Genomic DNA, 25639 nt, shown 5'->3' with positions numbered 1-25639 from the left:
AACATTCACCCAAATTCAGCAGCACTTATACTGTTGACCCTAACATCATCTCTTATTATATACAAAGTTTTTAAGAACATAGGGTATTTTTGGAGTCACTTACCAGCCCCCACCACAATGCATCTGCATAGGTTTCAAACTCTTCCTTCATCTCCACGCCATTAGCATCCTTTTCAGGCACATCTTTTTCAACCAGATAAACAAGAAACGAGGATAGGATGAGCGTCAGGAACCCGATGTACCAAGCAGTGATGAGTTCCTGCAAATGAAACAGATGGACAATGGAGGGGTTGAAAACAGACTCAGTACCCACACTGGCAGAGTAAACGTCAGAAGAGGAGAGAAGCACTGGAGATAGCAGCAGAGCTGTCACTGCTGGCTTGGTCACAGTCCATGATCAGCCTGGCTCAGCACTTGCTGGCAAAGTTGCAGTTCTGTGTAAAGCTGGGTTAAAAGTTCAGCTGCACTATGGCACAGGGTCCCGCAGGGTTCCGTCCCTGACCTTGAGTCTTCTTTGCTTTTAACAGTCATCCCCATTCCTACTGCCCCCAGGCTGGATTTGTCTTGTCTGGCCAATCAACAGTTCTGCCCAATTTCCACCTCCAGAGTGTCAAGGCTGCAGAATACAGTTCCCTCTCTTTAGGCATATTAAAGCAGATTTCAAGGTATGTTTTCAGCCTGGAATGATGCAATAAGAACACACCTTTAAAAATGCTGGTGTTAAAACAAAACCTGACCTTGTTTTGGAGGAACTGACTACAGTGGAGTGTGTGGCTAATCTCATCGAGGTGGGAGACTCGGTGAACCAAATTACAATCCCAGAAATGTCTGAAACAGAGCAGAAGGTTTTCACAAGCAGCTAAAAATCAATATTCCACTTTCTTTCATCTTCTGAGAATGGCTCTTACCAAAGAAACTGTTGTAGCTGAGAATTTCATAATTGAGTCTTGAGATAAGTCAACTTCTTTGCTGATTTCCGGTGTGCAACCACAGAATGTAATTTGTTAGCTATCCTTGTTATCAAAATTGTTTCTTTACTGTCTTCCAGTGAAGCAAATTTATCTCAACCTTTTCTTATCTCTCTCATTCAGCTGAGATCCAAAGGGTGGTGATGGCGAATAAATGAGGAACAATTGGAAAAAAATCCCACACTGTGAAGCCTTAAACATTTCTAGACAATGTCTTTGGCACGTATATTTCTTCTATGATCTCAGTTTCCTGAGAAACATTTTTGACATAAGTGTTTATGTGCCACCTGCCTTGTAGCAAGTTTGTACAGGGAAGAAACAGAAGTTGGTTTGAAACGGAGCAGGGTATCCCTATCAGCCACTACAAAGACGCAAAGCCTAATTATGCTGTGCCAGCTGGCATTTTAATTAAAAAAAAAAAAAAAACAAAAACTAAAATGTCAGGAATGTCATTCATGGATAAGAAAAAACATTATGTAGCACAGACTATATGCAGTTTTTCTACACCCAGTGCAGATGAGAAATCTCATCTACAGGCTTTTTATGCAGATAGTTTTTAACTTGTAATAGTGTTTGGTGAAAATGCAAGAGCACAATGTATCTGTCGGGTGTGAGACAGAATGTCTGACTATAGCATCAAGTTAGACTGAGGAAAGATGATTTTAGAAATCCTGTCTGTCTGGATTCACACTATGTGCATCTTTGTATTGTCTGACCCATGTTTCCAAAGAGAAATTATACCAGTAGCTCCTTCTGAAACCACATTTCTGCTAGCCAGCCTCTTTCCAACCTTCTGGAGTCCTGCTCCATCTGTTGATCAGGCAAGCCTGTGAAGCCACTGAAAATACGTTGCAACTACGGAGGCGTTTCTGCCAAAGATTTCAACATACTTTGCCATTAAAAGGATGTCCTTCCTCTTATTCTGTGTCATGACAAAATTCCTGTTGTAATGAGCATGGGAATGAACACTCAGTCTTGTCACTTCCCAACACCACTATTGAGTAGAGGACAACAGAAATGGTTCATAGAATGGAAGAGGGAATAAAGCTGAAAAGGTGAAACAAAAGCTTGTGCTAGAAATAATCCCAAGGCATTGCTGCACCTGTGCTTCCCCTCTCTTCCACTTCAACATCTCTCCCCCAAGATGCAGGTGAGTCCTTCAAACTCCTCACTTACTTTGCTATGTGCACAAATGGCCGATCCCAAGAGCTTCCATGTGCCACCCCGCCTGTCCATTCGGAGCATCCTTAGGATCTGAAGGAAGCGGAGGCTTCTGAGAGATGTGGCCAGAACATTGCCCTGGTTCCCAACAGCAACCACTGGCACTGAAGCAATCAGCACAAAGATATCTGCAAGGTGAAAAGAACAACAAAGCCTGCCAATAAAAGTGGCCCCATCACCCACTTCTTAATCCCATGTGGCTGTGCTGCAAATTTCGCTAGGCGAATCTTAAAGCTGCCTCAAAATGCCTCCTCATGCCAATTAAACAGATATCTGCACCTGCAGCACAGTCGGAGTCATGAACAGAACCCACCAGAGAGCCTTGTAATCTATTTACAGATCAATGAACTGGACTTGAGACACTGGCTGAGCTAGCTTAGGGATGCACAAAAACCGTATTATAATGTTGGCCAAAAAAAAAAAAAAAAAATCTTATGTCCTCCCTGGAAGGCCATAGTGAACACAGACTTATAGGTCAGCAGATAAGAAATTCAGTTTTTGATGGCGCGTCTAGTATTCTCTTGGCTGAGTTTTCCCATTAAAAATTTTGTAAGTACTCAGTGCCAATTCACTGATCAACTGAAGAGGTCTGAAATGCAAATCACGTTGTTTCTTTTTGGTGGTTGTTGTTGCTGTTGTTTTTTTTTTGTTGCTGTTGGTTTTTTTTTCCCCTCTTGTTTCCTCCCACTTTTTGATCTTATACATGTACAAGTAAAAAGTGGTATCAAAAGACTTCAAACGTTCTCTGGGCACTCATTCTTTAAATTGTCTTCATATTTTATTTCCAGCCAAAAAAGTGGCACCAGATGGATTTCAGATTTATTCACTTTCAATTACTCTCAAAACAAACTTGTGCCAATAACAAATGAAGAGATGACATTAATAAATCCAGTGGGGTCTTTTCTGTTCTTTACTCAGATCCCAACGCAGATTCATTCTCAGAGTGAGATGGCACTTTTGTTGAGAAGGCACGAGGTAATGTCAATCCCACTTGCTCACACCAGCCCTACTGCTCTCACAACGCTCTTAGAAATACAAGTATTTATACAAAGGTGCCATTTTTATGCACCATCCATTTCAAGCTATCACAGATGCACGAAGAAAATTTGTTCCAATTTTCTCTATCATCTAGACCTACAAGATGAACAAAAGGGAAAGGGTAAGAGGATGGTATGTATTTGTATAACTGCAGCACCACAGGTCATGAGAGTGCTATGTGATGCACAAATAATGACCAATAAGTTAGTTGGCCTGAATAGCATTAAAAAGATATATAAAAATAAGGGAGTCCTGGAAAAAATGAATGAATGTGGGTGTGCATGACAGGTGCTCAGGACAGGGTGAAATCCTGTATGTTGGCTAGTTGGTTTGTGGACACAATGGGGAGTTTTAGAAGATTAAGAGGTGAGTAATGAGTAGTTTTATGGATAGCTGTATGTGGTGCCCTCCAAGCTTGAAGGATAACATGGGAGAAATCACAAAGAAACCTTTTCGCAAATGTAGACCAATATTACGAAGGTAAAACACAAAAAGTGAGTATGAAAAGGGGCTGGGGAAGATGGCACAGGGTTGGGATCTGACAGGCTTTGAAACTGAAGGCAGATATTGTATATTTTGGGACTAAAGAAAAAAGCCGTTGGGCTCTGGACAAGGAACATAGAATCATAGAATCATAGAGTATCCCGAGTTGGAAGGGACCCATAAGGATCATCAAGTCCGACTCCTGGCACCGCACAGGTCTACCCAAAAGTTTAGACCATGTGACTAAGTGCACAGTCCAATATACATTTGAAGGGTAGACGTATCCATTTGCTCACATTGGCCTGCCACCCAAGAGCCTCTTGAATGAATTGTTATTGCCAGATACTTCAAACAAGCACTCCATGCCGGACACAGCTCTTAGCACAAAGGGCTGGGGTGATTTCAGTGTGTTTTTTTTTTTAATTGCCATTCACCAGTTCTTGTACACCCTCCCAACCTGGCTCAGAAGTAAAAGGACATAATGAGGAAAACAGTAGTAGAGGGTGTATGCCTACCCAGCATGCACAGAGGCTTTCTGGCAAATTTGAGTCTCCCCCTCCATCCTTTGTAGCGACAGCAACACCCAGCAGCCCAGATTCTTAAGGCAAACTCTGCTCCGAAGATGAAAATGGCAAAAGTTTCCTGTATTAAAGATACAAATGAGATCGTTATACTCGCAACAAATTTGCAGTGACCCTGCACACATGGAGATAGCTGAAGCAAGAAGAGGAGGTGCAAGTGTTGAGAGAGAGAGAGAGAGGAAGGAAGGAAGTAGGAAAGAGAATATAGATTGATGAGGGTCAAGACAAAGTGGAACATAGCTTTACAACCTGATAAATGATCTGTGTAAAGGATGTGCCTCTGCTGTTGGGTAAATACTGAAGTGCATACCCCACCCTGACAGAAGGGTCATTACTTCAAAACAAAAACCAACCAACCAAACAAACAGACAAACAAACAAACAAAAAACACAAACAAACAAAAAAACTTCCCATTCCGTATGAAATAAGAACACATGTGACTGGAAAGCTCCCTGTGCACTGCACACCTACACCCAGTTACCCACCAGCATGCAGCTATGGGTAGAGAGATAGGGACAGGAGCAAGTATATTCACATGGTCATATTTAAGGCAATAATAAAGGTATATATAAGACAAATTTAAGGCATATATTACCCCCTTAAGTTTATCATGCACAGAAAAATAGGATTTTCTTATGGGATGCTTAAGGGATGGGGATATTTTCAACTCTTTTAAGTGTCAAGAGAAACTGGGAATGAGAGAACTTCTCTGAGGTGCTCAGTGGAGATGGCCCAAGGGCATTGTGGGGCCTCTGAATAGCTTACAAGGAAGAAAGGGGGATTTGCCATAATACTTATACCCACAGTTGCTGGGTGCTTCGGAAAAATCACTGAAAGCCATGTGAAAGCAGGCAGAGGAGAAGAAAAATTGTTTCAGGCTTTCTCAAATGTGAATAGTTAGGTCAGAGCAGGGTAACAGGGACCAAGAGCGAGATTCACATACCCTAGGGGATGAAGGTGTTTTCATACGGGTACTTTTTGAGAAGGAACATGCAAGTGGAAATCACCTTTGAAGCCTCTTGGTGTTTAATTCTTATCCACACCTACATGTCTCTGGGGTACAAGGGGAGATGGAAACTGAGATCCCAGAACTACTGTTGCTGGGCAGTTCCCCTAGGGATGCTTTTCTACAAGACCAGACTAAGTGAGGCAGACTGCTCTCTATTTCATGATAGCCATGGGAGCAGGGGAAATTTGTTAGGGTAACTTTTATAAAACAATTAATATGTCATTTTTATACTTAGTGGGCTTTTCCTATTTTTTTCTCCTTTTGCCAAGTGGGAGGAATATAAAAATGATATTGACTGTGAATTCTAGCATTTATAAAATAAGCACACTGGAAACTCAAGAGACAGGAATAAATTTTCTTCAAATCCATTTTCTCTCTTTCATGGATAGTAAACAGAGACACTGCTGGCAACAATTTCAGTTATGCTACTATCAGGCATGAGTTTAAGTCCAATTCTGACAAACTCCTCTGAAAGAGATGCTGTGATTTACAGAATATTATAGAATAAATAAAAATTATTGAGAGATCCCCAAAAAATGTTTTTTCAAAAATACTCAGTTCTGGCCTGGTCAATGGGAAATTTATTGGTCCTTCAGTGAGAGAACTGTTGGGTACCTGCTGAAAATTCATTATTTAAAAGTTTCAGGCTTGTGTTTTTCCTCCTGCCTTTCTTCATTTTTACTCGTTCAGTGTAAACTGTACACATATATTCTCTGTACCCTTATATATTCTCCAGTATATAAGGGTACAGTCTCTGTGTCAGGACCGACGGAAGACATTTTACTGCATGCAGAGCGAATTTTCATCACTGCTGAAGGAACAGATTTGCACTGAAGGACATTAGCAGGGTGATGCACTGGCCACAGACTACTTACCAACAAGAGGAGCCAGTCTCCTGAAACAGTTTCATATTCCTTGAAAGTTGTCAGGACAGCTAAGATCAAACACCCCAAGACAATCAGAAACCTGGAGTGAAAAAAAGAAGAAAACAGGGCATTGCTATTGCTCTGTATTTGCATGGGAGATATTGCCTACAAAGTCCTAGATAAAGGCCTTCAGGAGGTGTCTCCTTCTCCTCGGGTGAGCAGTGGGATGAGCTCTCACGAAGATCAAGGGGAACTTGGAAGTCATGGCAAAATCATGAGAAGTTCCTAAATCAGAATAGCCCCCCAAAACACACACATTAATTAACTCTGTTGCATTCTTCACAAAGAAAATAGATAATATTGCATTTTCGGACAGGATTATATGATATGTAATACTCAGGAGGTCTATTCCAAGCTGATGTGCTGTGTGCTTCATAAAAAGGCACTGCAGTTACAGAGAAATAAATCTACTTGGCACATGCTGAGACCTGAGAAACAGTAAATGCTTCAATAAAATGCAGCACTGGGACAAACCTTCCCTTGAAAATAACACTGCTTTTCTTTTTCCTTCTCTTTTTGCACTCATTTTTATGTAGATGAAAAGATGAAAAGGCTTGAAAAAGAAACAATAGAGAGGGCAAAGTTCTGCTCTCCAGTAAACCCAGTACGTGATAAATCACTGCCCCTGCACTGTTGTCTGTGAGGCCCTAGAACACAGAGATCTGTCAGAAAATTTAACTCCCACAGCTGGTAAATCCAATCTAGTCCAATCTAAAGTCACGTTGATCTGCTTTATAAAACTATTCCCAGGTTCAAGCTATTTAAAATGTTTTATACATAAAGAAGTAAGAAAAATCAAGGGAGTCTCGTAAGTGATTGCTGTGAAGCAGAGTGGGGGAAGCTCATACTCTAGTACTTTATGTACCCAGATCATGGGCATTTGAACATGTTCCAAAACCTGATCCACAGGAACAGAGGGGCAGGTGGCCATGGAAATATTTCAGAGCTTAGTGAATAAATTGGAAGGATGTCTCTGTAAAAGCTCTGGATCCTTGACTAGGAATCATCAAAGAAATGGTAGGCATTAAGCATTGAAATCATCCAGGGGGTGGAAAAACCAAACCAAACCAACAACAACAACAACAACAACAAAACTTGTTAAGACTTGAACTAAATGTGTGTAATCCCTGTTCTGAATTTCAATCTGATACCTAAAGTGTCATTTCATTTCTTGCTGAATAAATCCCTGCTTTCTTTCGCTGGGTGAAATGTCCAGAGTCCATAGTCTGGGGCTTGGAGGCTGGGGGAATGATGGCCATATGGAAAGGAGGCTCAGCTCAGAGATGTATGTCCTCTAAACTGTCTTGGGGATTTGTTTCCTTTGTGTATGGGGAAACCTAGGGCTAAGAGAGCATACTCTGACAATTTACAGAGTTTCTGCAGATGGAACAGAAGGAGAGAGGCAAGCTCCAGGTATCTCTCCCTGCCTTTTGGGGAGGCATTTCCTCTAAACACCATTAATTAGTGCCTTCATGCAAGGAACGGGCAGCAGTGAAACACCTCACAGCAAACCCTGAAAGATTACATTGCTGCCACTTTCCTAGCCTTGAGCCTTGTTCAGACTGAAGTTTCCTATGCCAGGATAATCACCTGGAAAATTTCAGATCAGCCATTTTGAGCAAGGTTAGAACTGACCTAAATGGATTTGCTCAAGGTAACTGATTCTGGATTTCTTTGACAAGTTTTGCCTTCTCCCACTCACGAGCCATGCTCTAGAGCAAGGATTATGGTTTTGGTAGGAAACAGTCCAAAATACGTATTTTGCCATTAATCTGCAGTGACACACATGCCATAATCAAGGCTTTAAGCAGTTAACTTAGGACCTCTGCGATGTTCTTGTCACACTCGCTTTGTCACACCATAACTTGCTGTCCTCATCTTGAAATTGATCAAGACCCACAAGCCAAATACCCTACACCCCCCTGAGCAAAATGGTGAGAACTCAACCTAGAAAATGTGATTCCTTCAATCAGCTATAAATCAGCTATGATTTGCCAAATTACAGCCATTACAGTGGCACCATCACTGATTCTTCATTTGAAAGCTTGAGCTTGAGCTACATGATGGTTTCCATTACAGCCATTTCTTTACACCATGTGGAAATTCAGTCACCCATCAGCTCACAAGTATCACTTAAATGATTTAATGAAAGGCAAATAACACTGAAAACAGTCCAAGGAAATTACATCATCAGCTACTTAAGACATGAATTTACGGTATCATGAAATAGAACAGTACTGTCACATAAAGATGATGTGCAGATTTTTGTCCAAAAGCAATACAGAAGATAATTCAGTAGAGAACCTGATCTAGTGGGTGGCATCCCTGCCCATGGCAGGGCGGTTGGAACTAGATGATCTTTAAGGTCCCTTCCAACCCAAACCATTCTGTGATTCTATCATTCAATTAAATAATCTTCTGCCTAAAAATGCCCGCGGTTTTACCACTAGAGGGTATCGGTGCTCCATAGACCAGACAGATCCTGCTCGTTCCTGTTTTACGTCCCCATGACACAAACACATTGCAGGTGGCGTTCAGGTGATTGTACCCCTGTATTTGATGTGCAAGAAAATGAATCTCGCAGTGGTTAAAAAGCTTGTTCTTGCTCACTAAAAAACAACAACAACAAACCACAAATATTGGCGTGAATGGGCCAGGGGCACTTCTTGCTTAATCACTCTGTGCAGCACAGCCCACGCTGCAGGTTCTGCTGCTCCAAGTGAGAGCCCACCTTCAAAAACAACAGATCGTGGAGGATAAAAAAGGAAAACGAGGGTGGGAGGGTGAGACTGGAGATCACAAGTCACCATGAGTGATTTCAAGGGTGAATCCCAGCAGGGGACATGGTTTAACCCCCCGTCTGTAAAAATTTTCTGAATGCAGCCCAGCAGTGTGCCTGCTGAGATGCAACTTCTGGGCAGGAACCACAGCCTCCCCAAAACTCACAGCCCACAAAGCCAGGCTGCTGCTCCTTCCTGCAGTAATCTGGGGTGCAGTGATGAAAAGGCTGTGCTGGGACACGTAATTGTAATCCGTCTTGGAAGCATCAGATATCCTCCTACCTCACTGCTTCTGAAGGATAAACACCCACTGCAAGTTAATCGAATCACATCTCAGCAGTCCTCATTTAGCATCTGAAATGATGACCATGTTCAGAGCACATTGTGAATTTTAATCTCCATTGATGCTATGCAACCCATCGCTTCCCTGCAGCCTGTCCTGTTTCTTTCAGATCTTGGTGTTTACAAAGTCCAGAACTATTCCTAAGTCCTTTTTATAGAAGATGTTACATGTGTATTTATTTATTTATTTATTTATTTTCCATTCTCTGTTGCTCAGCAAAGATGGCAACAAGGTTCACCTTCACCAACTGCCACCTATACCTTTTTTTTTTTTTTTTTTTTTTTTTTTGCTCATATGGTGATGGCCTAGTGATCAGAAAAACTCAGACTTGCTTGACCATCACTGAGCCTATACAGTCCCATGGAAACAGGACAATAACTGAGTCTGTACTGTCTAATGTCATAGTTTAGAGGCAACACCGTGGTTGAGTCTGACTGTAAAATCATAAGGGGCAAATCACAGTAAAAGAAACAGTGCTGAAATCACAGAGGATGTGCAGAGAAGAGGCTAACAGTGACCTGGGAAATCAATGGGCAGAAAGGGAATCTGAAACTTACTCACAGTTATAATGATACCATCCAAGAGACATATAGCATTAAGGGTTAGAAGAAAGAAATGCAGTAAAAGTCAAGGTATAGCAATGAAAATTGAGTCCTATTAAGCCTAAACTTTCTAATAACAGCATTTCAACAGGTGGCAGTCTGTACCTCTAGATTGTAATTTAGATATGCTAAATGAGGGTCTTAATTCACTTCTTCAGTTTTCAAAATTAACCTTGCTATCATTTTACATATTTTTTCACAGACCATTAAATTATACCTATTTGCAGTATTACTCCTAAAATCTTGATTATTTTGTTGTATGAGTTATAGACCACCAAATGGCGGTGCTCTTTTGTCACTGTCACAACTAATATGCTATTCTTGGTAATAAATGTTCTTCTATTGGGAATCACATTTAACACTCATATTTTCAAATCACACTATTTTGAGTTATTAAAGAGTACTCCAAAAACAATACATATTTCTTCCAGGAAAGAACAAGTAATTTATGACCATGCTAGATCATTAAACTAATGCTTCTTGGATGAACATCACAGATTGTTTTGTTGATAAATTTTGATTTCTTTTAATGTTTCATATTCTTTGAATGTTTCTTCCATAACTGCTTTCATATGAAGTCCACATAATGCAGACCTAGTTGAGAACTTTTATATTCTCACCATATATAGGTTCTTGTCATGTATCCTGTTCAGCATATCTTCCTTCAAATTTTAGGAGCAGATCACATAGTAATTTGCTTATAATTTATTCCAAAACTTAGCAGTTCTTTTGAAGCTGTCATGAGGACTAGATACATCATAGGCAGGTCAAACAGTATTTGCATCTGCCATCATTTTAGCAATTTTTTGTCCTATGTGAAGACCCTTGCCATTACATCACAATCTGTCTGCAAGAATTTTCTTGAGTATATACTTACATGCAATATTAATTTGATTTTTTTATAGCTTTTTGCTATTATATATGTTCCTCAAGCTAACTGTTACATTGATGGAGTCTTGATCTTTGATAGTATCATCACCTATAGTGACATATATAATAGGACTCACTGTGGACATCAGCAATCAAATTCCTCAAGTAGACTTACAGTTAATAGAGAGAAACATATGCTTCTAATGTACAACTCATCTTGCTTTTAAGTAGACAGCTCAAGCTGGTCAGATGTACCTACAGAGACAATTTCTTCTGTAGATCTGTAAGGAAAACTTCTAGTGACTCATTCCGATGTGAGGGTGGTCAAACACTGGAAGAGGTGTCCTAGAGAGGTGGTTGATGCCCCATGCCTGTCCTCACTAATGTGCTTTAACTTCTGGTTAGTCCTGAAGAGGTCAGGCAATTGGACTAGATGGTCTCTGAAGGTCCTCTCCAACTGAACTATTCTATTCTATTCTATTCTATTCTATTCTATTCTATTCTATTCTATTCTATTCTATTCTATTCTATTCTACTCTGCGCTACGCTACGCTATGCTACGCTACGCTACGCTACTCTACGCTACTCTACTCTGTTCTATTCTACTCTACTCTACTCCATTCTATTCTACTCTACTCTACTCTACTCCATTCTATTTTAATTCTTCCAATACCTAACGGGGGCTTACAGAAAAGCTGGGGAGGGACTCTTTATCAGGGAGTGTAGTGATAGGACAAGGCGTAATGGCTTTAAACTAAAAGAGAGGAGATTTAGATTAAATATAAAGAAGAAATTATTTACACTGAGGGTGGTGAGGCCCTGGAACACGTTGCCCAGAGAAGCTGTGGATGCCCCATCCCTGGAGGTGTTCAACGCCAGGTAGAACAGGATTCTGGGCAACCTGATCTAGTGGGTAGCAGCCCTGCCCATGGCAGGTGATCTTTAAGGTCCCTACCAACCCAAACTATTCTATGATTCTATTCTATGGAAATGTTTACTGTGTAAATTAGCTGAATGCTACCCTTGATGTTCAGCACTGTTTTGGATTTAATTACAAATCCTATATTTTAATAATGTGTATATGCTTTTAGTACTGAAGGAATTAGCCTACTAGCTTTACCAATCCACTTCTTACATGATCATATCTCTGAAATCCCTTGCTGCAACTTTTGGTATTATATTTACATGTGGTCCAGAATCCCACTTTCAAGATAATAATCCAGGCTCTGTGCAGGACAGCTTCTTAAACAAATACTACTAAGATATCCCCTTCAGTGGAACAGTGCATAGACTTGTATTTGCTTTCACATCTTCAGTACCATTTCTTGCAAATCCATTGGAATTTCCTGTCTCCAAATGTTCAGTTGAATCTGAGTCGGTTCTGCTTTACTACATTTGGTCCTTTCTTGTTTTCCCTTAAAACTTGTGAACTAGTTTCATTATGTTCTGCCACCTGGTAAATGCTAATGGATTTCTCTGAGATTACATCATGAAATCCGGCAGAGTTTTGCATGATTTTTTTTGTTTGTTTGTTTATGGTTCCCAATACAATATGGTCCTAAAACCAGGGTTCCTACAAGCTTTCCTAAATTTCATATTGGAAGAATCTTTTTTCCTTCAATTATTGGCTTTGGCCCATAAGGATTAAAATTGGATCTTCTCTCACACTTCTTTCATTTTCTCCTTATTTCCACCCACTGCCTTTTTCTCTGCATCCAAATTTCAGCTTTCACAGAACATCTGCAGTATCCTGCACTGATTGTTTTATGGTTGTTAATGAGAGGCTTGAGTTGGGATGTTTAATGCTAAAGAAAAAAAAAAGTAATTATCAAATATTTGAGAAAAATTCTTTAGAGAGAAGGGAATGCACATCAGACTTTCACAGAGCTGCGAAAAGTCACTATTTAATTTTTCAGTTCTTGCATCTCTTCCATTTCTCTTTTACTGCATCTATCAATTCTGCTGAATACACATGCATGCCCACAGCTCTGTGTAGGAACCCCTGGTCCAATGCCATCAGAGAGCAAGAACAGGGTAAAAATGCCACATTCAACAGGCTAAATTGCACTCTTGCTATACTGTGATGGCAGAGACAAGGGAAGATTCTCTACATATATCACAAGGAAACCCTGGGAAGCAAGGAGAAATCCCCAAAGGGTTCCTAGTCTCAATGGCACACTAACAGATTCAGGAGGCAATAAGTGGTAGCCCAGAATGACATCAGTCTACTGGTAACAGAAGGGAAGACCATTATCAGTAGAAAACTGAGTCAGGAAACCTTTATTCACACCTAAGCAGCCTTTTGTGTCCTTGGGTTCTGCATTGGCAGGAATTCCTGTGGATGGGTTTCATTGCCGTTTTCCTAACTTTGGAAAGCTTTTACAAAGCAAGATCTGGGAAAGGAAAGCTGTGCTTCACATAAAGGCATTTAAGGTGCTAAAGAACAGCTTTTAAGTCAGATGGTTCCTTCTTTCCTCCAAGCCAAGAGCCTGGTTAAGGCCTCCTCTTTTTGTTGCCTTTTCTTCTTGTCCACTGCTAAAAAGATTTTTCTTTGATACCCTTTTAATTCACCATTGACAGTTTTCTTAAGGAGTCTGGCATGCTCATACAAAATATCTTGGGTCAGCAACATCAGATATCATGAACACCACCATCATGAATTTTCTGCTCTGGGAGATATTTCAGAACAATGGAGTGTCATATTTAGCATATAAAAGTACAAAATATAAAGCTGGAGAAACGTTTGCCTGATTGTTCTCAGCTTGGAAGACAAGTGTCATCCACCAAAACACCATTTCCATCTTGTCTTTGAGACAAGTCTTAAAGATTCTCTGAAGGTCCTAGCATACATAGGTTCCAAGGAGAGGCACAAATGTCTTATCACATGGGTGATTAGGGACAGATTGCAGAAGCAAAGGGTAGGCAATAGCAGTATTAGTTGTCAAGGAGTTAGATGTGTTGTGTCCTCCTGTAGCTTGAATAAGGTTGGAAAAGACTGATTGTTGCAACTAAATATTCTGAATTGCTCTGTTAGTGGCTTTAAATTCTATTTTTATATTAAGTGAATGACATTGGACTGAACTATTGTTTGTGGCTTTTATCTGCCATGACTAGTATGCCTGTCCATGGCCTTATCTCTCTCTAGCAGCATGCTGCTAATTGAGTTGAGACACACAGCCTACGAAACACGGTGGGCCACGCAACATGAAACAGCAGGAACAACATAGAGCCAAACTGCTTTACCCACCAGCCCCAGATGCAGTAACTGCAAATCAAATGGGATTCAGAAATGGTTCTAACAGGACATTCTCCAAAGGTCTTTAGCAAATTTGTGTGAAACCACTTGAAGGTAAACTTTAAGATTCATACATTGATTTCAGCTAAATTTTGTGGAATAAGAGTGTAGGACATTTGAAAGTCAGGCTATAATTCAGCAGTCAAATGCCTGCAAACCCTGTAAAGAAGTAAAGTGAATTTAGAGTATATAAAGAGTCTAGGGTGAGAGCATTAATCATCCATGTCTACAGTTCATCCATGTCTACATCCTGAGTAGGAACTTCCAGGGAGCTGTCTTTCTAAACATCACCAACACTGTTGTGTCCAGGTAGACGAAAAATCCAGAAGTCCACTTCCAAATGCATCAAAATCTACCCTTTCTTCCACCTGACCAAATTCCCTTTTTTGACAGACATGCACATAAAATATATTATGTTCTCCACCAGCAATATTGCTGGAAGTGAACTTCTATCATCAGGAATACAGCTCCATCCTGAATAGCCTCTGTGGTCCCTAATATAAGGTTTCTAGATAGGGGACTGATAACGTTAATTCGGCAGCTGGCCAGATTCTTAGAGTGGGATGAAAAGAGAATCTTTACTATTTACCATTTACTTCAAACCATTTTGGAGCTCTGATGACATATGATTTTTTTCTATTTTGGAAAATACATTGCAAAAGAACATGCTTTTTAAACAAAGCTAGTACTTCAAACCTAATCTCTTTCGGATAGGTGGGATCACCACGTGAAAAAGCAATTTCCAGTTTGGACTGTGCCATCTCAACATCCACCACACACTCAGCTCTATGTGTACACACCAGTACTTAATGCAACGATCTCAGTTTTTACACGGAGTAGACCATTCAGAAGAAATGTTGCGTGGTGGCATTCCCAATGGACTTTTTTGCATGGTCAAGGATTTGTAATTAGATATGAAAAAGGTGTATGGCCACATATGAACTGCATCCCATGAGAAATTTGTGAGTACACTCTAGGACCAGCTAACACTTCAGTGGGTTTTCTGTTGTAAGCAATGCTGTTGTTGTATTGTGGCGTTTTGTTTGTTTGTTCTTTTTTGCTTGTGTGTTTTAATTGAAGAGGATTTTTTGAACTTTTTTTTTTTTATGTGAAGAATGCAGTCATTACCACACCTTTCTCTGTGTGATAACACTGCACATCAGTTCTCCTTGACAAATTGGTCTGTAGCCTATGATCCATTCACAAATCAGTGGAACTGCAAAATAAGCCCATATCAACCAGTTGGGAAAACATTTATCAAAATACAAAGCAGATGAGCTATTCTTGTTTTAATCACAGGGAAGAAGAAAAAAAAAAAAGAGAGAGAGAGAAAGAGAAGACAGGATCTGTGCTAAATGACACAAGGGCTAAACTCAAGTTACATCAGCTGTGGATCCAATCAACAGTGGTTTTGTGGAGGAATGTTTGCTTGGGATGCACAAATTAATACAACAAAAATAGGAATCACAAACAAACTTCACTACAAATCAAGACCAATTTTGATTCCAATTTGACTTGACACTGTCCATATATGCTTTTTCTTACATCAGACTCCTCATTTTTTGTTCATGCTCTGTAGATAAGCAGGCTGTGCTTTGGCATTGATGATCAGGCAAGCTACAAGGCTTTACAGCTCTGGCCCATTGCCAGTACCCCATAAATGGCATTAGCTGGAGGCCAAGGGAAGGCCACAGAGTACTGAAAACAGAATATTCTTGAATATATTTTTTCTACGAAAGAATTGGGGATGTCTCAGAGGCTTTGTATTTTTCAGAAACCACACAAAAATGGCCATTTAAAAATATTTCTACGTCTTACTTCATTCAGAGTCCCACACAAGGGACATACTTTTATCAGCTAACCATGGGCATAACTGTGCTGCTCCACAGGCTGTCCAATAGGTTCTGTTCCATATTTGCCAATCCTGTATGCAAAGTGAAATCCTCTGTAATGTCTCATAGTTCACTAGGTACACATGATTCATAGATTCATAAAATCATAGAATGGCTTGGGTTGGAAGGGACCTTAAAGATCACCTAATTCCAACCCCCCTGCCATAGGCAGGGATGCTACCCACTAGATCAGATTGCCCAGAGTCTCATCCAACCTGACCCTGAACACCTCCAGGGATGGGGCATCCACAGCTTCTCTGGGCAACATGATCAGACATTTGTCCTTTCAGTATCTGACCATGTAAGAAGTCATTCTTTGTCTTTTTTATATGCCCCCTTTAAGTAAAGGTCCCTTCCAACCCAAACTATTTCATGATTTTATGACAACCACCTCCTTCCACCTGCTGGCCACCCCTCTGTTGATTCAGCCCAGGACGCAGTTGGCCTTCTGGGCTGGAAGAGCGCATGGCTGGCTCATGTTGAGCTCTTTGTCTACAAGAACTCCCAAGTCCTTCTCCACACGGCTGCTCTCTGCCAGTTCTTCTCCCAGTCCGTACTCATGTTTGAGATTGCTCTGGCCCAGGAGACTGAAGCCCTAGTGCTTTTCCTTTTTGGAGGAGCCAGTACTCCACTGAGAGTATCAGGTCAGTACTGAAGAACAGTATCCTGGCACTGAACAATGCTGTGTGGACAAAAAATGCATTTTGGATATCAACATGAGCAGTACGTACTCCTAACCACACCATCCCTGGCTGGCCAAATGCTCTCTGCCATGCCCTTTCTCACAGTGCAGAAATGAAACCACTCCCTGTAACTCAGATGCACACCAGTCAAACTCTGCCACAGGTTGTATACCTTTTAATACCTACCTGCATTTCAAAATACATTCTCTCCTTATTCTATATAAACATTGCAAGGATTTTTTTAACAGTTTATTCGGAGGACAGAGGAGGTACAAGAAGTGAATTTCAACCCTAAAGTGTCAGCTGTTGTTCTGATGGTTTAACACATGAGAAGATATGTGGTCTTGATGGAAACGTGAGGGGAAGGTTCAATTGCTTAGAGGCAAATCCCTTTATAATAGTGTTTTTTCAATGTTTCATCTTTAAACTAACAAAGGTATGTCAGTAAAGTATGTCAATAACTTTAAAGTGATTCAGTAAAGGGATCCACAGAGGCCTTGTCATGGGGAATTTCTATAGGATCTGCACCTCCATGGGAGAGAGCAAGAGTGTCTGCGGCTCCCAGTGGGTTAAAAACCTATGGTGTTAACACAGCCACTGAGGTCAACAGAAGAACAGCTGAAGCATATAGAATTGATAAGTTGTATGTGCTCCACTTTCACCTCTAGTTCCTGTTCATTAGTGAATTATGAGTTGCGTTAGCATGGCAAATGAATCACATCCTCCCTGAAGGTGAACTGCAGATAAGCACTTTAGAAGTCATTGTGCCACCAGAACTCTGTTTGCACAACCAAACAATAGCGCATGGTATTTGTACCTATGTAAATTTGATGCTGTTTTAAAGTATTTCTGCTGCTTTGCATTACCATAAGCAATTAATCAGCATTCAAAATTCAGAACGATCATCTGTAAGCATGTGGTATTTCATTTGAAGTCTGAAGTTGAAGTCTTTGGAGGAGGTTATCAGCCTTTTCCAGACCTGCCCAATTTTATTTCTGTAGTGTTTCACCAGCATCTTTAACAATGTTGTTAAATATAATGTATGATGGCCCTTTTGCTCAACTGACTTGTTAATATCTCAGATTATATTATCCCTGTTTAGCCTGACAGTTTCAAATAAAGACAATCCTATCAAACCTTCAGAAAAAAAAATGTGGCAATATGGAAGGGAATATTTTTATTTGTTTTTCTTTGAAGAAAGCGCTCTGTCTAGTCAAGTCATTTGAAACAGAACAAAATTCAGCATACGTATGTGCATTCAGAAAAATAAAACCCAATTTGCAGTAATGAGAAGTTCTGCATGCAGAATACAATCTAGCAAAGCAGTTAAGTCTGCACTAAGCAGCTCTATTGAGACTTGCATGTTTATATCCGCAAAGAAGATGAATCTTTAGTTCTCTCCTAAATGGAACAGCTAGTTTGACTGAAGGAGAGTTCTCTATAACAAAGAAATAATGGGCACAGTGGGACATAGCCTTGACATGACTTGCCTATTCTTAATCAACATCAACGGGAATAGGAATTCCTGTTCCTAATTTGAGCTTTTCCACCTCCTTCTGTTTTGGCATCAGCGCAGAGAGGGTTTGGAATCTCAATGTTATAATGAATGTGGAAGACTGGAGAGTTAAATCCATTTTCAGGTACAGCATAACAGATCTGACCACCAGCTAACCAATAAAGCTCATTCAGTGAGCTGAAGTGCCCTCTGAGCTTCATCGACTGTACCAACTATTTATCTTTACTGGGATTGCAGGTACTTAACTCACAGACAGGCACACAAAAATATTTGGATGCATGAGTTTAACTTCTTAATCACAAGTTGAATCTCCTCTAATTTAGGTGAACAAAAGCAGACAGCCTGAAGCAGAAAGCAACAACTCTGATTTTATGCTCACAGCTTGCAATGCCTCTGCCAGTCCCAAATACCGGGATGACAGAGAGGGTTTAGATCAGACATACAGAGCGTTTCCCTTTTGCTAAGCCTATACAAGTGTGGCAGGGGATGAATGTCAGGTTTGGACTTTTTTATTGGCATTCCAAATAACAGTGGTGGTTGACATAGACTTCTAAAGAGTGTAGAAAGACAGATTTTTTTCCCTCCACATCCCACCAGGACATCTCCAGGGATGGGGTGGCACACTTGCCATGTGACTAGATAAAACATTAGGCAGTAACTTTTCCTTGGGTGAACTGAACAAAACAGACAATATCTCCAGTATCTCAAAGCACTGATTATATATGGATATACTGCTTGCCAGCAGTAGTAGTCATACAAAGGCTCAGAAGTCTGGTCTATACTCCAAGCAGTCTATTTTTATTTTTTTTTAAAGCAGGAAATAAAGGTTTAGGGATACTTTTTTGTTTGTTTTTCTTTTTTTTCTTTATTTTTTCATTTTTTCAGTGTTAATTATTTCCTAGGGACTAGTTCAAATTGCCTTTAAATCAATATGAGCATTTTCATCGGCTTTAATGAGTATTGGAATGCAGTTTTACCTGTTCGCCCTTTAAGATTTCTGCCTGCATTTTGATTCGATAAAAATCAGGCCAGATGCACATGAAGCACAGTCCAGGATTTACCTCAACTTATTGCAGACATTACCAGTGCAATCTCAGTGTGCTTGGCTCCCTTTAAAGTAGTAGGGAAAACTGGGGACCTTAAAAGCATGATTCACCTTCTCTATTTTAGGTATTTACTTTCAGATGAGATTAACTATGTATTAGATGTGCCTACTTGCCCATCTAGAAAAAGCCCCAGGTGACTAGGTCAGATGAATCTCATTCACAATGTCAGATAACAAGCCATGGATCAAACCCCACATTCTATCACATGTAGGGAATGATAAAAAAGAGGTAAAAGGGAAGAAATCTTTCCATTGGGTCTCAAGGCACAAATGTCTAAATACAACCTTTAACAGAAGGAAGAAAAAAGGGTTGTATTTTCTTACTCTATCTTCCCAATGTAACCACATATAGCATGTTTGATACTTAAATATTCGCCAGACTGAAAATTGAAAACTCATGAGATGAAATCAAAATTAATTATGAGATATTCTTAAATATACTTTTCTCCCTCCTTTATTTTTGCCCCCTTGGGTGCATGCATTCTAGTGTTTTTCCATAGCTAAGACAACTATTAAAGCAATTCTTTCTAAAGAATAAAAGTTTGTTTTCTCCTATGAAGGTAATGTTAGAGAAAAGTTGAAGAACCAGGTATTGCAATCCCCACCTCACCCAGTAAAATTATGAGACCTGGTAACAATTAGATTGCAAATTATTTGAATTCAGAGAGTACTGTGGTAAGTCTGATGATAAAGTTAATTGCTCACAAGGACAACATTTGAAAGGTTTTGGTGGTATATACTTCACATTAAATTCTCGCATCATTTCAGTCATTGTGACATTTTAAAAATAAGCACAGTTACAGACAGCTTTCCTGTAAAGTTATTAGATGCATCTCAAGGTGCCCACTTTAAGTGTATTCTAAACAGATGTAATGCGTCTGTGGATATTGTTTATCTAACACAAATGATTCAACATGCCTGTAATAGAAAGCATATAAGTTCTGCATGCACCATTGTTGGAGTTATGGGGCAGCCTGAGAAATATTTCATGCTTTAGCCTCTTGAGGGAACTTGTGCTCCCTCCTTCCTCCTGCATGGATCACTGTGTTCCTTCCTTCACAGAAGGTCAAAAGGATACAAAAGCCTGTGAAATCTTTCAAACCTAAATATTTTTTGCCAGGAATTTCAAATCATTCTCCTTATACGAGGCACAGTTCCTGCTCTGTTTATGCCACACTGTGCATGAACTGCCTTCCTCTAGGATCTGGACAACTAAAGTCAATAATGCAGTAATCACCTTGTACATTCAGGTACATCTTTCTACTTTGCTCCAGTGCTTAAATTCACAATATCAGCTTTATGTTTTCTGTCACTTTTTAGTATGTGGAAATTTTTATGCTGGAGGATACTGTCCCATACACATTTTTTCTCTGTTCCTGAAAGTATCTGTTTGGCATTCTGGCATGGCTTTTATTCATTCATTAGTTTACAAAGCACATGTATGTTCATTTGTTCTTTATTACTGCATTAACCTTTCCATTATCCAAAAACATACCTCAAAAGCAGGGTCTATACTACAGGCATAAGGTCCTGCAATGACTTCATAAGCTGATTTGGTAGCAATTTCTATCAGTCAGTTATGTCTCATAGACCAAAACTTCATGAGATAGATAAAAGAAGAAACAAGAAGCAACAGCTAAAAACAGATTTGATTCAGGGGTTATTGGCTGCTCTGCATTTGCTTTCACCGTACAGCAGGCTAAATAGACTGGGCTCACACAAACAATTGCTTCAGCTAATTTTCCTAATTGATATCAGTGCATTGTGTCAGACATTTCTTGCATACGTGAGTTTCCTTTATTTTCTGCTTCCAGCTAGGAACAAATTAAGGATAGATATATTTCCTGGGATTTGCCCATTTAAAATCCATACTACATTTTATTTCACAAGTATATAGCTTAAGTATTTTTGGGAGTGACCAGTTCTTATATCTTAATGACCCTCTAGAGTCAGCATGCATCAATATGGTGTGTATGTTTTTGGTGTTTCTAATTTGATTTTAGTTCTCACTGTTCTAGTCTGTTATCAACAGACAATCTCCCTATGCTGAGTCTGTTTTGCCTGTGGTGGTAACTGGTGAGTGATGTCCCCTGTCCTTAGCTCAACCTATGAGTTTTTGTTTTCGTTATATCTTCTCCCCCATCCTTTTGAAGAGGTGGAGTGTGAGAGCTGTGTGGTTGTGCTGAGCTACCTACTGGTGTGAAATCACCACATCCAGCTACCAGCACTGAGGAGAACTAGCATTAAATGAAAGAGTATGACAAAGTTTTCCTGGGTTATCTGTCTGTCTGCTGTTTCTCCAGGTTAACAGTGCCGCTCCCAAGGAAATTCCAGCTGGAGAACAGTCAATGAAGCCTTTGGAAGAGTTTCTCCTTCCTTGGTGCCTAGTGGCGACTGAGAAAACTTGAAATATCATTCTGAACATCCAGGTTGGTGAATTAATCAGACAACAATCTGCTTCCAGTACCATCATATCTTGGCTGAAGCTAGTTCAGATATTTCTACATCCCACTGAAACCTGTCCCATAGTCACATTTTTTGTTTCTTAAATGCAGTACAAAGGCCACCAATTAATGACAGCTTGAACAGAAGTGTCACAAAATCCAGAAAGTCTTTGATGTGCAGGATGACATACTTCAAGTATTTTATCTTCCTATTCTAAGTTAAGCCAAGCAACAGATTTGCCATCAGGAAGGATTATCTCTTTCATATCACACTGGCAGTGAGAGTTGGCTTAGGCCTGGATGTTTTCTTTTCTTTCCCCTGGAACATAAGGCACTGCCCATTTCTTAGGCTTATCTGAGAATTATTTTGCTATAGCAGAAAATGATAAAGGTCTCATTCTTCCTCATGTACATTATAGTTGAGAGTGCTGGTCTTTAATATAGACTGAAGAAAACAGCTTCAGGCTCATCACAGAGGTGCTGTTGTCATTGTGCAATGCATAAGTCGATAGTTTCAGGTATCGCCTAGAGAAAACACCTAATTTTCTGTGATTGCTTATGTCTGAAGTTGTTTGTCCTTGTAGCCTTTTCCAATGAAATGGAGGACCCTATCTTCACAGCCAGGAACCTGACCCCAGTGGTTTTAACTCCAGCATATGCAGTGGCCATGCCATTGCAATGAACACAGAAAGAAGCACATCTGTCTCCTTGCTCCATCTTCTTGCACTTTCTCCACTTTCACTGCCCCAGCATCTTTCCTTGGTTCTCAGGACATTGGTAAGAAGCAGATGTGGGAGCACAAAGTGTCAAATGTAAAGTGCTAAATAAAGGAAGCAGACATTGGTAGCTTTATTCTCCTCTTCCTTCACCCCCTTCATAAGGATTAAAATATCTTTTGATGAATAGAGAGTATCTTTTTTACGAGAACTAAAAATATTACAGGAAATTAAATAGGGCTGTGAAGATGTTAAATCGAGAAAGTATATTCAATCATTGTAACATCTTTTATGTCAGATTTAGTTCTGATTTAAGCTGAAACCTCACAGCAAATGTAACTTCGGAGCCAGAGTGTATGTCGGTTGCTATATTTATAGATGGTGTTACAGAAGTGTTCTTCCCTCTTTACATGCAACTAGTCAGTAGACAGTATGCCAGTGGGTAGTACTCCGGAATACATCTGCTTGGTATACCAGCTCTAAAGCGTCAGGAAGGTTTAATTTAGCAGCTTTAACTGCATGAGTTGTTGACATGGTTAGATGTGAGCAACCAGAAGTGATTTAATTATTTTTAATATGAATACCCAATTACTACAGGCAGGTTTGTGCATATGTGTGCACATCTGAATTTATTTTGTGGTAACTAAACATCCTTTGGGAGAGCTGAAAAATCTGAACTAACTTGATCATCACCTCTACCCTAAATAGGATTTCCCAAAATGTTTGAAGAAATCAGACAAATCAAATTATTCACTGCTTTTCTGAACTCTTTCTACTCTTTAGCCAAAAAATAAAAATAAAAAGAGAGACAGAAGTGACATCTGTGCATTGGGGAATGAAGCCTAGACAGAAACATTTGGGAAACTTACGAAAGAGTATGAAAAAAAGTAAGAGCTTGATTTTATGCTTATGGAAATTGCTGGCAAAGTTCTCAGTGCCTGTAACTGAAAGATCAGAACTCAAAGCATGAGCCCAAGGGAGGAAGAAAAGAAACAGGGTCTATGATGAAAAACAGCGGGCACAGAGAAATGGTGATAGTCACACAGAAAAGCCCGTAGCCACTTTCATGTAAAAAGCTTCATGCTTCAACGACCTACACACATCTGATGTCCAGTGCATTCCCTCTTTGGGGTAGATGGCCACAAATATACTGTTGCTATGCATTGAACTCCAGGCATTCAAAGCTGCTGATCATTTTTCTTTGACATTTTTTTTTTTCCTCTCTCTTTTTTTTCCCCCCAGTCTATCTGGTGTCAGCTCTAGATTTTTTACCCTACCAATTCTGAATAGCCATTTCTCTGGTGAATGAGGGAAGTCTTAAAGAGCGATTTAAAAACAGATCTTACAATTGTAAGAAAACCTTCATATTGTAGCTTGGAATACAGATGGCAAATTGAGATGCCCTTTAGCTAACACTGTAGTTTCGTGTGCTTTCCAACAGGCAGATATGTACAGAATAGGAGAAACCTGCTGGAGCAATGAAAGGCTTGGAAGCAGACCGGATTTAGCTAAGGTTGTTTTAGGAAAAAGAATTAGTTTTGAGTTTTACTGTAGCAGCTGTGAAGGCCTGGGGCTTTAATCCTACAAATACTTCAAGCATTCGATCTGTACTGGATATTGCAACACTATACAATCATTCCTGTTCACGAGAGAATTCTTTTCTGATTGAGATTTATGAAAAGAAAAAAAAAAAAAAGCAAAAAAAAAAGCACATGATTCACCTCTCATTGATCAGCTGAACTACACTACGCTGCAGAGCTTGTTAGGGTGTAATCCTTTTGGGGGAGTTAAAAGACTGCTGGGGTTATTTCTGGTTTGTCACGTGTAAACTGACTGTAATCTCATTGGTACCCACTGAAAAGGCAGGAAGGATGATGGCTGTGCTACAGCTGGTGGTGAAAGGTTATTCTTAATTTTGATCTGGCAAATGAGTTATCAACCATCATGAATGACAAGATTCCTTCTCCCACTCAACCAGTGATGAGCAGACTTTCAAACATACTGTCTTAAGAAGGAAAAAATACCACACCATTTCAAAGACCAGCTTAAAAATCTCAGGTATTCATTGCCATTAGGAGGAGACTAAATTGCATCCACCTCTTTCAGCTCTGCCATCATAAACTATTTCTTAAAAAACAAAGAAACAACACAAAGAACAACAAAACCAACAAAACAACGAAACAGTGTAGTTGTTGTTTAGGAAGCAGCTGACAGTTAAAGAATAGGGAGAATGTTTAACCTTAAACTGGAGGAAGAAAAGTGATAGAAAAATGGGGAGCTTGTGAGTGTTTTTGGCTAAATCAAACTCTGGATCAAATTAATTGACTATGGAATGGAGGTCTTTGCCAAGGTGCAAGAATAAATGAGGCCACTGGCCACTGGAAAAAGCTTCTTGGGACTGAAAAAGGCTTCATTTTCATTTAGAATGCAGTGATTCAATAAATAAGAAAAGTGGAGATCATCTCATGGGTTTGTGGAATGGCACACCAGAGCAAACTAATGGAGTAAAGTTTTCCATCAATATCAGCACTGACTTGAAACAGTGCTGTTTGCAAAGTCGAATCATTCTGAGGGAAAAATAAATAGCAAATGATTTCTGCAGTAAATCCTTCCATTCACCCTCAAGGAAATGTCGAAGAGAAACATGTAAGAGGATTGCTTGATCTAATTATATAATGCGAACAAAACTCTGAATAACAGCTGCAGCATGAAGAGGGCATTAGTGTTAACTCTTCATGCCAGGCATCAATGCCTGATGATTATCACTCGCTAAAAACATTTTATTGTACATGCAAAACCCAGTTGCTAAGGGGACCTAAGAACTAGTTAGAGCTAGAACATGGCATGCATTTGTGTTATGACGTCTCTCTGCAAACCTACTAAATTTAATGCAAACATTTGTGGTGAGATGTATAATCTAAGTCAGGTAAGATTTCTACGGTCTTGCATGTAATGACAGAAGAAAGGAAGAACAATAAAAAAGAACAATATATGATCAGCAGACATGTCTACGTTCAGAACAAGACACCGTTTTCTACATCATGTTGCCAAACTGAAACAACTACATTTACTCTGCACATCCATGTTCAAAGCATTTTAAATCATACTGCTGATGAAGTCCTACAAAACCTCTCTATGGTGCATGCTCTTTTGCTTTCCACAGACTG

General features: G+C 39.8%; 1 protein-coding gene across 3 annotated transcripts in view; it reads right to left on the bottom strand.

Moving 5' to 3' along the window:
- The window catches only part of KCNQ3 (potassium voltage-gated channel subfamily Q member 3), a 197958-nt gene that overhangs the window by 30763 nt on the left and 141556 nt on the right, over positions 1–25639 (bottom strand). For all 3 annotated transcript variants that reach the window (XM_083826419.1, XM_083826420.1, XM_083826421.1), the window contains exons 2-5: positions 6176–6266; positions 4226–4352; positions 2145–2317; positions 104–259 (exon numbers count right to left, since the gene is read on the bottom strand). In XM_083826419.1, coding sequence (XP_083682545.1) covers positions 104–259; positions 2145–2317; positions 4226–4352; positions 6176–6266 — 547 coding nt within the window. The remainder of the gene's footprint in view (positions 1–103; positions 260–2144; positions 2318–4225; positions 4353–6175; positions 6267–25639) is intronic.

The sequence above is a fragment of the Anser anser genome (genome assembly GCF_964211835.1).
Source record: "Anser anser genome assembly, chromosome: 2".
Classification (NCBI taxonomy): Eukaryota; Metazoa; Chordata; class Aves; order Anseriformes; family Anatidae; genus Anser; species Anser anser.
The sequence above is the reverse complement of the archived record's forward strand: the minus strand, read 5'-3'. Positions and strand labels throughout refer to the sequence as shown.